The following is a 14,637-nucleotide window of genomic DNA, read 5'->3' as shown; positions in this document are numbered from 1 at the left end:
GACTGTGCCCCTGTACTAGATGACACAGTTCAGGCAGTTTTTGTTAGGACCACTTGTTATATGCTATCCAGTACATATATCCAGAGTTATAACTATCTCTCAAAGCTACAACAGGTCATGCTCGATTCACCTCCCCCAAATTTTATTTGTCTTTGTTCTGTGCAGATCTGTGTCCTGGAACTCACTCTGTAGACCAGGCTGGCCCTGAACTAAGCAATCCACCTAGAGACGGCCTCCCGAGGGCTGGGATTAAAGGCATTCACCACCACTACAGGTCCAAATTTTATTTAGTGGACACATAAATGTACCGAAAACAGTACCCAACTGTAGCTAGTTGAGTTGTATATAACTGTACAAACATATGTGTGAAATAGATAAATATTTGTACTTCAATATTTCATTCAAAAGCCCTTGTAGGAGTAGTGTTTAGAACCAGCTCTTGTGGTGTGTATGTGTGTTTCTGTGAGCACCGCGTGTCTCTGCCTGCTGCAGGTGTATGTGCAGATATGTGGACATGACTCAGGTCAGAAGTTGACATCAGTTTGTTACCCTAGTCATTGGACTGGTTGATGAGCTCCCAGGGAGTGTCTTGTCTCTGCCTCCCTTCTCTCCAGTGCGACCACACCCAACTTTTACCTGGGTGGTGGTGATCTGTACTCACATCTTTTTGCCTGTGGGGCAGGCACTTTGCTGACTGAGTCATGGTCCCAGCCCCAAATCCCACTATCTTTAACAGTAACGTTTTCTGAGGGGACATGATGGTTAGTTACTCACGCTCATGTTCCTCGTGGACCACCAGGTTCACATGGTCCACGCACGCCTGGATGTCATTCCATGTGACAAATTCATTATTCTCTGCATGTGCCTGCGCCTTCAGCTTCATCAGCTCATCTAGATACCTGCCCAGCCCGAGACAAAAAGACGGGAAAAACCCTTCAGAATGACTATTAAGGGAATAAATGTTCTAGAATGTGGGAACTATTTGATAAGTTCTGGGAAGGCAGAGTGACCTTAAAACGTAAACATACTGGGCTGGAGAAATGGCCCAGTGGTTAAGAGCACTGAGTAGTGCTCTTTTAGAGGTCCTGAGTTCAAATCCCAGCAACCATATAGTGGCTCACAACCATCTGTAATGGGATCTGATGCCCTCTTCTGGTGTGCGTGAAGACAGCTACAGTGTACTCATACATAATAAATAAATAAAATCCTTAAAAAAAAACCATAAACACACAAGGAAACCACTTAGTCTCTAAGTTCTAGGAGACCAACTCTAAAAGCAGGGGACTCATCCAAAAGACAGACACACAGACAAGAGGGCCAAGCTGGAGAGGAAGGCAGCGGTAGAATATTCTTCCATATGTGTGAGGCCCAGGTTCCAACCCCGGCACCAACAAAGCCAAAATGTCACGGCGTCTGTACTGTACTGACATTATGAAGTCACCGTATAATGACATAAAGCCTGGGGTGAAAATTGGTGTAGACACAAGAAGACAGAGGTAACCGCCATGCAGTGGACCAGAGACACAGGCTCTGGGCCCCCACCTTTGACAGTTTTCTTCCTCGATATTGGTAAGGCCTGTAACAGAGCTGCTCAGCTGCTTCCACACCGTGTTCATGTCTCCTGACTCCAGCGCCCTGTTGATGAGGGCCACAGAAGACAGCATCTCCACGGCAACAGTGAGTTCAGGATGGGTGAGGCTATGCTGTGCAGGACAGAGAGGAACAGTGAGAAAGGACACTCCCCAACACCAGGGGAATTAGGAGTTCCACATAAAGCTAAGTTTCTGGAAAAAGCTTCTACCCAAGCACACAGAGATGTGGGTATTAAATTCACTTCCACCCCATTCTGCTCCCAAACAATACAGGCTTAGTTAACTTACCTCAGGACTCTGCTGCTGCAGGGTGGCCAACTCCTTCTGATAAAGATCGGCTGCAAATGGATACACCTGGGGCAGCTGGGCTTCAGGATTCATTAGCTCCAAAACGGTCTTCTCGGCGATGCCCTTCTGGATCGCCGCATTGATTGCTGCCACTGCTGCCAACCCTGAAGGAAAACAGGCCAGCACACAGTGGGCTTAAAGCCCTGAGCAGAAAGAGTGCCTTGTTTTGTTTTTGAGACAGGGTCTCACTATGTACATCAGGCTAACCTTGAACTCAGATCCACCTGCCTCTATCTCCCTAGTGCTGGGATTAAGTGCGAGTACCACCATGCCCGACTGCTTTTTAAAAAAGATTTATTTTTATTTTATGTGTATGTTTTGGTTGTATGTGTGTTATGTGTACTGTGTGTGTGCTTGGTGTCCATGGAGACCAGGAGTGTCAGATCCCCAAAAACTGGAGTTACAGAAGGTTGTAAGCCTGTAAACTGTCATGGGAGTGCTGGGAATAGAACCTGGTCCTCCACAGAGCAACAAGTGTGTTCAGTCCCTGGGCCAGTACCAGCACACACCACCCCTCACAACCTGCTTTAGAAGTATTGTGGAATGTATGTGTCTATGCATGTTCACACGTGTGTGGATGCATGTGGCAGGACATGTGTGGAGGCCTTAGATTGATTGATATCGGGTGCCTTGATCACTCTCTGCATTATACACTGAGGCCGGGTCTCTTGCTGAACCAGAGTCGGCTTGTGTCAGGCTGGTCTGTTATACATCACCCTACTGTGCTCTGGGATTACCAGGCAGCTCTCTCTCATGACCACAGGCTTTTACAGATCCCGGGGATTATAATTCCGGTCCTCAAGCTTAAGCAGGAAATGTTTGGCCCCTGAACCATCTCTCTAGAAACCCACACTTCTATTTACACACCCGCCCCAAAGACCCATATGTAGCCCTAGTCTGCCTTTATTCACAAAAATTCTCCTGCCTCAGGAGTTGCTGGAATTCTAGGTATGGGCCACCAAATCTGGCTAGGAGGTACCAAATTTTTACAAAATAAAGTTCTGTTCTATACCCCTATCAGTCATGATGCTTGATGTGGAAGCCACTACCTCATTGAAGATGACAGTGGCAGCCCTGCAGTGGGGCTGGGGTACAGTAGCAACAGGGGCATGGACTCCAGTAGAAGCAGACCAGGTCTTGCTGGGCAGGGATGGAGCCAGGCCCAAAGCTGAACTCTTGCAGAATGCAGAAAGCCAGAGAATGGCTTTCCTGCTGAGTACTAGCTGCAGAGGCCATGGGAGTGGACATGGGCTTCTTGCAGGTACAAGGCAGGCTGCACCATGCCTGTGGCTGAGCTGAAGAGCTAAAGAGCCAAGCACCCTCATTTCAAACCACCTACCATAAGGATTCTTGCTTGCCCAACTCTGAGCCTATCGGCCAGACTATTAGCAAGGATCCTCCTCTAACTTGGGAGCCCACAGGCAGCACAGGAGGCTGTACACATCAGCAGGCCATCATGCCAGGTTCCCTGTGCCAGCTGGCTATCCCTGGCATCTGCTCTCAGGTTTACCTGGCACCTAATTTCAGGTCGGACTATGCTGGGATAGCACTGTCTGGTCTGTGGTTAGCTTTAGGAGCTCAAGGTGACCCATGGGCCAGGGAGAGTAGGCGCTGGGTTCTATGTATTCAAATAGATGTCTTCATATAGTGCTTGGGTTTTCTGTAAGCTGATTCTGCCACCCAGGATACAGGCATTAAGAACCTGCTTGCCTATAAGCCAATGGTCACCCCTACCTGTCTGTCTCCTGAGCTGATAAGCTGGCACCTCTGCCACACTTCATATGAGAGCCTGTTCAGTTTGCAAACAATGCCTATGTCTTGCAAGTGCTAGACTATGTCAACAATATAGCGCTCACATTGCAGGGCCAAGTTCAGGAAAACATCTGCCCCACTGCTAGAGGCAGTTCCTCCTGTCTTCCTCTTCCTCATTCTTAGAAGCCAAACCCCCAGGTTTTGAAAGTTACTTCATTTCAGGGCTGTCTGCACCTTTGGTTCTCTAGAACTTTTGCCCTCCATGCAGGGCTGACTCCGGCACCCACAGGCCAGACCCTCAGCCTCCCTTTTTGGTGCTGTGCCCTGAACTGCCCAGGATCTCCAGCTGAGCATGCTCAGGAGAAGGGCTACTGCTGCAGCAGACTGCACCCTTTGTTTTCCTGCATTCCTCCTCTGTTGTAAAGAGGTAAAACCTGGTGCTTCTAGTGCCTGGCCTGGAAACAGTTCAGGCCAGGAGCAGGAGTGCATGCTGTGGGGAGAGAGCATGTTACTCATCCTGTGACTGAGGGAGGGACGGGGGAGGGGGTCGGGGGACCATGTGACCAATCAGTTCACAGCTTACACCTCTGCATCCCATTTCCCTGGCTACCTTGACATGAGCTTGCTCTTAGCCCTTCAATAAAGGCTAGCTTTGGTCTAGAAGAGACAGCCACTTCCCTCTTCACCTTTATTGTCTGCATGCACTACTTGTTATGTGTGCTCCCTACACCAGCTAGACAGGCCTTCCTTTCTCAGGAACCTTCTAGTAAGGCCGCCCTTCAAAGCTTCCCGGCTGCATCTCAACTCAGCCAAAACAGTACCAGAATTCTCAGTAGCCTCTTTCCCCAGCAGCAATGTCTGCCCCGATTCCTTTCTCCTACCATCAGGAGTGCTCTCTCTTCATCCACAGCCTAAACCTACAGTCCTTTAAGTGTTGCCTTCTCCAGACACTTCCAGAACTACCCAAATAACTAGCCATAGTGAATGTGCCTGGCCCTAGTTTTGCTTTTAAAACCAGAAGAATGCTATTGCCACCAAAAGCACGTGGCTTTGCATCATGACTAGTCAGCTCAGGTGGCAGGTGACGTAACTTCAAACCCTTTAATAACATAAAGCCACAACTTCCTCCCTGCCCCTGAGCATTTCTGTGGCTTGGAGTGAGGGACTCTTACGTCGTTGGTATTGTTGGGCAGCACTGTTGGCAGCATCCACTCCGGCCTGTACCTCCTCCTTCTGCAGAGGGTCAGTCTGGCCACTCTAAGGAAAGCAAAGGATACTGATGAGAAGATTGTTCATGCGTAGGCCTCTAGACCTGAATGGAAGTCCTCTTAACAGCAGTCACAAGGGACAAAGAAACTAAGTAAGCTCCAGGCTTAATGCAGTCACACTGAATAGAGCCAAAAGCCCTTGCCAAATCTGGGGTAGAATGGCTATTGATATACCAGTACAAGTGTGTGTGTAGCCCTGAAATGTTTAATAAGTAAATATTTATGGACTCAAAGGGGCATTAATGTGGTTTATTCCTACCAATGTATGCTGGGAGGAATTTGTGAAATGTATACGTGTCTTTATGTAGTAGACAAAAATAGAGCAGACTTTCTATTTTTCCTCTGAGGAAAGCCTACGCGTCTAATCCCGAGATCCATCCTTGCAGTACCTAAAGTATTCTCCAGTGTCAGCCAAAGGAAACTACTGGTGTGGGGAGTGTTTTTAAAGTAGAATTTCCTGCAGTAAGAATGGGAAAACTTGAGCTTGACTACAGAAATTTCCCTTGGAGGAGGACTGGGAGGGAGCAGTGGAGAGGAGGCATTATGTACTTTAAAAGAGGAGTCACGTCTCCAAGAGAAACGGGGCTTTAGATCATGTGCATTAAAAGCACCACCAGCCTAAACTGTATGAAGAAAATAGATGTATTAAGGAATGACCACACAAATGCCTCGGGGACAGCATGGAATTGAGGGCCAGACACCTGAAGGGAGAGATAGGATGGAAGTGAGGACCAGACATTTGTGGGGACAGCATGGAAGTAAGGACTAGACACCCAGGGGGACAGCATGGGAGATAGGGAGAGACACCCAGGGAGACAGCATGGGAGATAGGGAGAGACACCCAGGGGGACAGCATGGGAGCTAGGGACACAGACACCTGGGGGCACAGAACAGAACCAAGAGGGTCAGGAAGCCCTCAGCTTCACCCACCTGTCGTTTTTGCTGCAGATCACTCTGTAGCTGCTTCAGGTACCAGTCGCTGTTCTGGGTCTGCAACCCTCGGAGGCCCAGAGCCATTGACTGCAGAGCCTTGAGCAGGGTCAGTGCACAGCCCTGCTCTAAAGCCAGGTTGATGTTGGCCAGGGCAGAAGATGCTGAGGGGAGAACAAAGGTTTAAAGATTTATTTATTTATTATATATAAGTACACTGTAGCTGTCTCCAGATACACCAGGAGAGGGCAACGGATCTCTTTACAGATGGTTGTGAGCCACCATGTGGTTGCTGGGAATTGAACTCATGACCTCTGGAGGAGCAGTCGGGTGCCCTTAACCGTTGAGCCATCTCTCCAGCCCCCGAGAACAAAGGTTTAAAACCATCTGACAATAACGCAACAGTCTAGAGAATCTTCCTTCCCCCAAACAACCTCAGCTCCAGACTGCGCAAACAGCCCAGTCAGTCCTAGTGCCCCATGGCTCAGAAGCTCAAGAGTTTAGAGTCAGAGAACCCAAATGCCATCAAGGGGAGGATCTCCAAACCGTCTGCAGTCTCCACACTCCTGCCACACTCCAGGCCTACTTAAAAGCTTCCAGCTGTGAATGGTTTGGCTCCAAACCAGACACAGCAATGCCTACAATACTCAAGATATCGTTGTTTCCAAAGATGCTTCCGAATTGTGTAAAACACACAGAACAAAGGGTTTTCTGTGACGATTTACAGCTTTGGACAATTTTTAAATCTTTTACACTTGCACTTTGGAATTCCCACAGAACTCACCCAACTGCCCCTACTGTGATGGCCCACACCTCACTGACAGCCTTAGTTCCTCCAAACACTCCTCCATCGGCATTTGAAAGCACTAGCGGGCTGTCTCCCTGTGCTGGGTAGTTTTTAAGTCAACTTGACACAAGTGAGAGTCATCTGAAAGGAGGGAACCTTCACTGAGAAAAATGGCCATAAAGCAGGCTGGAAGGCAAGCCTGTAGGGCATTTCCTAATTAGTCACTGATGTGGGAGGGGCCAACACACTGCGGGTGGTGCCACCCCTGGGCTGGTGCTCCCAGACTCTATAAGAAATCAGTCTGAGTCAGATGATGGTGGCATGTGCCTTTAATCCCAGCACTCAAGAGGCTGAGCAGGTGGATCTCGTAAGTTTGAGGGCAGCTTGGTCTACAGAGCGAGCTCCAGGCCAGTCAGTGCCACCTAGAAAAACCCTACCTCGAAAAACAAAAACAAGACAAACAAGCGCAGGCTGAGCAAGCCGTGGGGAGCAAGCCTGGAAGCAGCACCCACTCCAAGGTCCTGCCTCCAGTAGAAGGGTTGCCAGGGAAACCCCAGATGTTTCTTCATCACAAGAGCATAGGAGACATCATCTCCCATTGAGGATGGGGCAACTGGAGATGGGGTGTCTCAGTGTGTGCCCAAGCTGGTCTCCAACCTGTGGGCTTGAGCGAGCCTCCTGCTGAGCTCCCAACACAGACAGGAACTTGAACCCTCAGTTGCATGGCTCATAGGGTAATTTGGTTTCTTGCCCTTGGGAAGGTGATGTTTTGTTTTCTATTTCCGTGTAAGTTAATGGGATTCTTGTGATATTTTCATCCATCTATCACCATCCATTTGCATGTCTACTCTTTCCCCTCATCCTCAATAGTCTTCCTGGGCTGTCTTATTTTAAGAGTTATGTTTCATGTTTAAAATCATGCACATGAAGTAAAATAAGGCATTATTAGATTGCAAGCCAAAATAAGGCAATTTCTGATCTAAGAAATTATAGCTACTAGGAGTTGTAAATTTTTTTAAAGATTTATTTATTTATTTTGTATGTGAGTTCACTGATACTGTCTTCGGACACCAGAAGAGGGTATCAGATCCCATTACAGATGGTTGTGAGCCACCATGTGGTTGCTGGGAATTGAATTCAGGACCTCAGGAAGAGCAGTCAGTGCTCTTAACAGCTGAGCCATCTCTCCAGCACTCCCAGAGTTGTACTTTTTATATTTATTATGTATAGACCATTTCTTTTCAGAAAATGAAAAATACAGTGTTATTGCCACTCCATTCAGAGATATGTGATTTTATTATTAATGTTGCGAAAAGAAATCAATAGAATACTAAAAAATTGAAATATTTGGGACATAGCAATACTTAACTTTGATTAAAAGAGAGATGCAGATCTCAAGCTCCCTCAGAAGGCCAGACAGCAACCCAAGAGAGAGGGGGTCTCAGATAAACTAGACTAGCTGTTCTCAACCTGAAGGTCGAAACCTCTTGGGAGGTCAGATAGCCTATATATCAAATATTTACTTTAGGATTCATAACATTTGTAACAGTAGCAAAATTACAGTTACAAAGTAGCAACAAAATAGGTATGTTTGGAGGGTGGAAACTGTTAAAAGGGTTGAGAACTACTGGTCTAGAGACTGCAAGGCGAAGCAGCCAGAGGTACAGAGCTGGGCCAGGGATACAGCACAATGGTGGTGCTTTCTGGGTATGAGTGAGGACCTAGGTTCAATTCCCAATTCCCAAGCACTGAAAACAATTAAACACACAAACACACACACACACACACACTCATACATTCTCATATATGCACACACACAGAGACACACACATTCATACAAATACAGAGACACTCACATACACACACACACACACACATACACACTCGCTCAAAGGTAAGATACAGAAAGGCTAGCGAAGAAGTTGCTTTAGATCTGTGATCTCACATAGGCTCCTAGAAGACCATCCCTTATGTCTGCAATTCAATTAACGGATACCTGAGCTGAGGTGATAACTTTTTCTTTAAGTAAAATAAAAGGAACTTCATTTCAGAATATAACATGAACATAAACAAAAGATAATGCATGATTATATCTTTACAATTAAATATAGTCAAAAAATTTTTAAAGGAGGCTTCTCTTAAGATACTTCTTTGGTGGTGATATACACCTTTAATTCCAGTACTCGGGGAGGCAGAAGCAGGTGGATCTCTGGGTTTGAGGCCAGCCTATTCTACAGAGTGAGTTCCAGAACAGCCAGGGCTACATCGAGAAACCCTGTCTTGGGGGGGGGGGGGAAGAAAAGAAAAAGATCCTTCCCTGGGCTGGGGTGTAACTCGGTGGTAGCGTGCTTGCCCTGGGTTCCAACCCTAGCGATACAAAGAAAAAAGAAGAAACTCGGGTGTCTCATCTCCTGCCTTAGGTTTGTAAGTTGGAGGCTGTACTTACTGTTGACTTTGTTTACATTCCCTTGGATTTCAGCTTGTGTGAGCAGCTCCTCGTAAACGTCCCTTTCTCTGTCAGAGTTTTCCGTCTGAGGATGAGTGAAAACAGTAGAGATGAGCCCAGGTCTCTGAAGAGTGTGGAGAAGTCTGTGTGTGCTGCTTCCCACCCACCATCACGACAAACCAAGAACAAGTCTAAGTATGGAGTCAGACCTTCTGTAAGTGACAAAGTTACATGGCTATACCTAAAAACACAAGACCCAGGTCCCCTTGTTACAAACAGTAAGGGGTTCCTGCAGAGCAGAGCCAGGAGCGAGGAAGGAAGCCCTGGGAGGAACCACATTGCCTACTAAGGTCAGTGGGCTGAGCTGGCATCCCTGCCTGAGAGCAGAGGGCTTCTTGGGTACCAGGCTGGGAGCCTCTCACTGGAGATACAGGCAGAGGCACGGCCTCACCACTGCCTGCAAGCCTACTCAGCACTTACTTTGGGTTTAAATTCCTTGTTCTATAATAAAGAGACATCACTGACTCCAAGGGCTAAGTAAACGTGTGGAGTCTTTGTTCATTACTGTTGTACACATGTATGATGGAGGGGTGGGTAGTGTGTGCGTGTGGCAGTCAGAGAACACTCCCGTGGAGTTGGTTTACTCCCCTCATCTTTATCGAGGGTCCCAGTGATTCTGTGGATTTCCTGCTGAGTCATCTTGCTTTTGTTTTGAAACAGAGCCCCAGTATGAACCCCTGGATGTCCTGGAACTCACTCTGTAGACTACCCTGGGCTCAGACTCACAGAGCCCCACCTGCCTCTGTCTCCCCAGTGCATGCGCCACGGTAGTTCTGTTTTTGAGACAGGGCCTAATCTGTGGTTCAGGCTGGCCCATGATTACTGACTGGAATCATTCAGTAACTTCCACATACTTAATGAGAATAGTAAAAATACATGACATCCAGAGAAGCAAATGGAGAAGGACCATATCGATATCATATCATCTTTCAAAAGAAGGCTATTCAAATTGATTTTAAATGACCACATACAAGTGAGAAATGGACAAAAAAATACAAGTGAGAAATGGACAAAAAAAAAAGTTCAATTCCAGAAGACTATGTACTAGGGGATCCCATTTATGGAATTTTACCTTCTAGGAAAGTGGACTCTTGCCTTCAACCTCCACACTAAGGAGGCAGAGACAGGTAGATTTCTGAGTTCAAGGCCAGCCTGGTCATAGAATGAGTTCAGGGACAGCCACATGGCTACACAAAGAAACCCTGTCTCGCAAAGAGAAAACAGAGACTGGGAGCTGCCTGGAGTCGGGTGGGAGGCAGACTGATGGCGTGTGGCAAGCAGGAACTCCTGGCAGGGACAGTTAAACACATACACATCTATCGAAACTCAACTGGGCACTCAAAATGGACCAACTGTACTGCACATGAGTTACATCTCAATAAAATGGCATTTACAGGCCGGTTTACCAAACATGGAAGAACACAGTCAATTAAAAAGATGTTGCGCTTGTACCCTGTTTTTAGCATTTGTCATCTTGTCCTGCTTGGCCTGGTAAAGCACATCCTGGTAGGTGGGAGCCAGCGCTTCTTCAAGATTGACAAGCATGGCATTGGGGTTCTTCAGAGCCGTAAACGTGTCAGCTGCAACTCTGTGATCAATAGCTTCATTAATAGCAATGACAGCAGCGTGTACTAAAAAAAAAACCAAAGAAACTAAATCAAGACACAGCACACTGAGACTACAGGTGGTAACGGGTACACACTCTACAGACAAAATGACATTGCGACCAACCATGACAGAGATGGTAGACCCCTTGCCCAGAGAAAAATCACAAGCAAGGCTGGAGGGCTGGCTGTCCCTCCATTGGCCATCTCCTCCTTTGCACACAGCAGGTGGTTCATCTAGAATCCATTGGAATTTTCACCACGCTGAATATTCGTAATATACCCCGACCAAGTATATGTGCTAAGAAAAATGTTCACCCTGAACTGTGTAATAAATACCATAAGAGAAAGATCCCTAAAAGGGACCAAAATGCAGGGCCTTTAATAAAATTGTCTTTAATAAAAATGGATAATCTACTTTTTTTAGCCTAAACTATCCATTGATCAAAGCTGCTAGCAGAGCTGCTCCTGCCACCCCAGCACAGCATAGTCATCTTGAGCTATGAAGAGCTCCCTCCTTACATGCAGCCTCATCCACCGAGAGCTCGTTAGCCAGGATGCCCCCTATCTTGCTGAAGGCAGGCATCTGGATCCCGTACTTCTCAAGCTCAATCTTCATATTGTTGATTTCTTCTTCTGCAGGGAAGAATGAAGACCTAGTCAAGCAAGGTAAGTACCTTTTCATAACTCAAAGGGATAAAATGGCCTCTGCCTCCAATTAAGGATTAAGGAAATACTGTAGGAAAGCACTTAGTACTTGCTAGACGACATGTCGTCAATAAATCTGCTCCCTCTATTACCAATAGCATCAAATATAACTGTAAGGCAAAAAGACCCAGGGGCCATAGTTTTTAAGAACTGTACTTCCAGCCCTCCCTGCACTAATCTGCTGATGATCGGAGGCTTTAAGGGGAGTTCGGTGACTAAGTCACAATCCCCTATCTCAGTTTCTATTATCCAAACCACTAGCTGCTACTCAGTTTCCTTTCCCGGCAGAAAGCCAAATGATAAAGAAGGCTTTGACCTTTTCCCTGAGTCTGGTGAATGAGTTTCCTGGAAGGAAAAATATTATAGATAAAATACTACCAATTTCAAACTCCAAGGCTGAAAAAATAATCACCAGTTGAGAGATCTGACCCTTACTCCTGACCAGTGTTACCACTGTCCAATCTTCCTCCTGGTCTCCATCTCTTCAAGTACCTGACCAGAGCAGACACACAAAATGCTACAGCTTGGACTGTGGCCTATCCCACAAGGGCCTATGTTACAGGCTCAGTCCACACTGTGGGGTTCTGAGAGGTAGAGCCCTTTAAGAGGCGGGGCTAGGGCTGGAGAGATGGCCCAGCAGTTAAGAGCACTGACTGCTCTTCCAGAGATCCTGAGTTTAAATCCCAGCAACCACATGGTGGCTCACAACCATCTGTAATTAGATCTGATGCCCTCTTCTGGTGTGTCTGAAGACAGCTACAGTGTACTTATGTAAAATAAATAAATAAATCTTAAAAAAAAAAAAAAGAGGCGGATCTAAGTGGAAAACACCTAGGTCATGGGTGGTGGAAAGGATTGAGGCTATTCCCATAGAACCTTCAATTCTCACAACTAGCTCTCAGAGAAAGCCTGGGCCCACCAAGTCTTCTGGCTCTAGTCTCACAATACAGACTCTGGCGTACAGGCTTCCACCAGGCCACCTGCTATTGTCTGACTCTCCATTTCCAGTCTCCAATGCTTCTCTCTACAAGGTATTTTATTGTTCTTATGATATACAGGAAATATGGAACAAGAAAGCTTAGACTTTAACATAACTAAACATGTTTCTGAGTCAACTCATTCTCCAGTCTTGCCCCTTAATTCTTCCCCAACAGGTGCTAGTTATAAAGCTTTTTTAACAACCAGTACACATTTAATGTTAGCCCCACATACCACCATCTTAAGTCTTAATGTCACTATTCTCAAACAACTGACACACAGACAAAAATACGTATAAGAACACGAACTCCACCGCCATCCCCACATAAGCGAAAGAGCAGTTTGCAATTCTCTTCCCGTGCTCTTCCCACACTAAAAAGGGTAGTTCATTTATGTTCCTCCCACTTCCTTGTGGGAGTATTTTCTAGAGCCTTCTCCTTTAAGACAGGCACTGTTGAACTTCCCAGGCGATTACCAAATGAGTCATACATTTTCCACAAGCCTCTGGAACTCCTTACCTGTGAAGTCAACCTTTCCATACAGGTCTTGAATCTGAGGAGCCAGGCCCAGTTTGAACAGGTACAAACTAGAAGACACCAATGTGCAAAGAGTGAGGCCTCCTGCCACAGCAACTGTGGCTCAGGTGGAGGGGTGAGCCTGGGAAAAGGAGCACTGAGAAGTGCACACACATACACACACACACACACACACACACACACACACACACCGCCCCCAGCCATGACTGCTACCCCAGCATGCTTTGTGTCACAGTGAGAGGCACAATAGGATGAAAGATTCCCCTTAGACTACAATTTCAGGTCCCAGTTGTGCCCAAAGTTAATATATGCTGAGCTGCTGGTGTTAATATAAATCGTGTTATAGTAACATGATGTTCGCACAAGTGAGGCATACTTGTACGTTTAGGTGATGAGACATTAAACAAGCCTCATGAAAATGATGCAGACAGCGAGCGGCTCTAGCCTCAGTGGAGTTGCTATAGCTGACACAGAAGCTCGGTGCAGTTAACTAAGAGTTAAAATATGCTATTTTATTTATCTTTGTTCTTCAGAGAATAAAAAGCCTCTAGACTCTAAACTCGATGATGGGAAAGACAAATCTCACCAACCCTCGTGCACACGCAAAACAACCCCAGTATCTTCCAAAATAACCGTGCCTGTGGATAAATATTCTAGACAATCTGTTGATTCTTACCAGGTTTTAGCAACAAATGAACTCACACTAACTTAAATTCAATTTTCACAACATGATAGTTTTTTATTTTTCTTAATGTGAGGGATAATGGGCCTATTTAACATGAAAATCAGTGGGGTTTTATTTCAATTTGCTTTGTGGTGGTTGGTGGTGGGGTCTCACTGTGCAGTCCTGGCGGCCTGGAACTCACTATGTAGGCCAGGATGACCTAGAATACTGATCCTTCTAACACCAACCTAGCATCAGTTCTCGACTGAGCACCGCCTCGGTGCAGCAACTGCCTGTGGATCAGAGCCAGTAAAGCTCTGGGAACAGGAGGTGCTGAGAGCACAGCTCAGTGGCAGAGAGAGCGCTTGCCTGCCTGGGCCAAGTGTGGGTAAGACTCCAGCACTGAAAGTTGGGGGTTGTGGGGAGCTCTGTATTACTGCTGGTACATACAAAGTCATGAGGTGGGAATCTGTCCTGAGAGCTGTTGTTGAGGCCCTGAGTAGTTAACAGCCTCTTCCTACATACTATCAAAGGTTGCCAACTTACCTTTCAGGAAAAACAACAAATGAGAGGAAAGAAAGCATTACTCCCAAGCCAGAACACTCGGCTCCGTGTGTGCTTTCTAAGCACCTACTGCATATGCAAGAGGAATGGAGAACAATGGCAGGCTTCCTCCCTTTGTCCTGACCCCATCATCAGGAAGGCACAGCTAACTCCTCATCTGTTTCAAAGAACTGAGGGCTTGGGACCCAAGCTACATCAGAGGCTACAGAGGGAGCAGAGAGGAATTCTGTCAACTTAGTCTCGGTGCCTGCCAAGTTCCGACAGCCATTGTAGGCATGGCCTTTACAAGGTTATCACTACGGACAGACCTCAGCAAACCACGCCAATCACAATGCTGAGAATTAATCAGGCTTTGGCTCAGACACAAGCATATGAATTTGTTATGCTCTTAACACAGAGA

General features: G+C 46.6%; 1 protein-coding gene across 1 annotated transcript in view; it reads right to left on the bottom strand.

Annotated features, from left to right (window-relative positions):
- The window catches only part of Iqgap1 (IQ motif containing GTPase activating protein 1), a 91,820-nt gene that overhangs the window by 40,159 nt on the left and 37,024 nt on the right, over window positions 1-14,637 (bottom strand). The window contains exons 6-14 of the mRNA XM_032893334.1: window positions 12,992-13,059; window positions 11,310-11,423; window positions 10,636-10,814; window positions 9,124-9,208; window positions 5,891-6,054; window positions 4,865-4,949; window positions 1,881-2,044; window positions 1,543-1,703; window positions 775-899 (exon numbers count right to left, since the gene is read on the bottom strand). Of these exons, the coding sequence (XP_032749225.1) occupies window positions 775-899; window positions 1,543-1,703; window positions 1,881-2,044; window positions 4,865-4,949; window positions 5,891-6,054; window positions 9,124-9,208; window positions 10,636-10,814; window positions 11,310-11,423; window positions 12,992-13,059 (1,145 nt within the window). The remainder of the gene's footprint in view (window positions 1-774; window positions 900-1,542; window positions 1,704-1,880; window positions 2,045-4,864; window positions 4,950-5,890; window positions 6,055-9,123; window positions 9,209-10,635; window positions 10,815-11,309; window positions 11,424-12,991; window positions 13,060-14,637) is intronic.

The sequence above is a fragment of the Rattus rattus genome, chromosome 2 (assembly GCF_011064425.1).
Source record: "Rattus rattus isolate New Zealand chromosome 2, Rrattus_CSIRO_v1, whole genome shotgun sequence".
NCBI classification, from domain to species: domain Eukaryota; kingdom Metazoa; phylum Chordata; class Mammalia; order Rodentia; family Muridae; genus Rattus; species Rattus rattus.
Note: the sequence above shows the minus strand (reverse complement) of the source record. Positions and strands in the feature narration are given on the sequence as shown.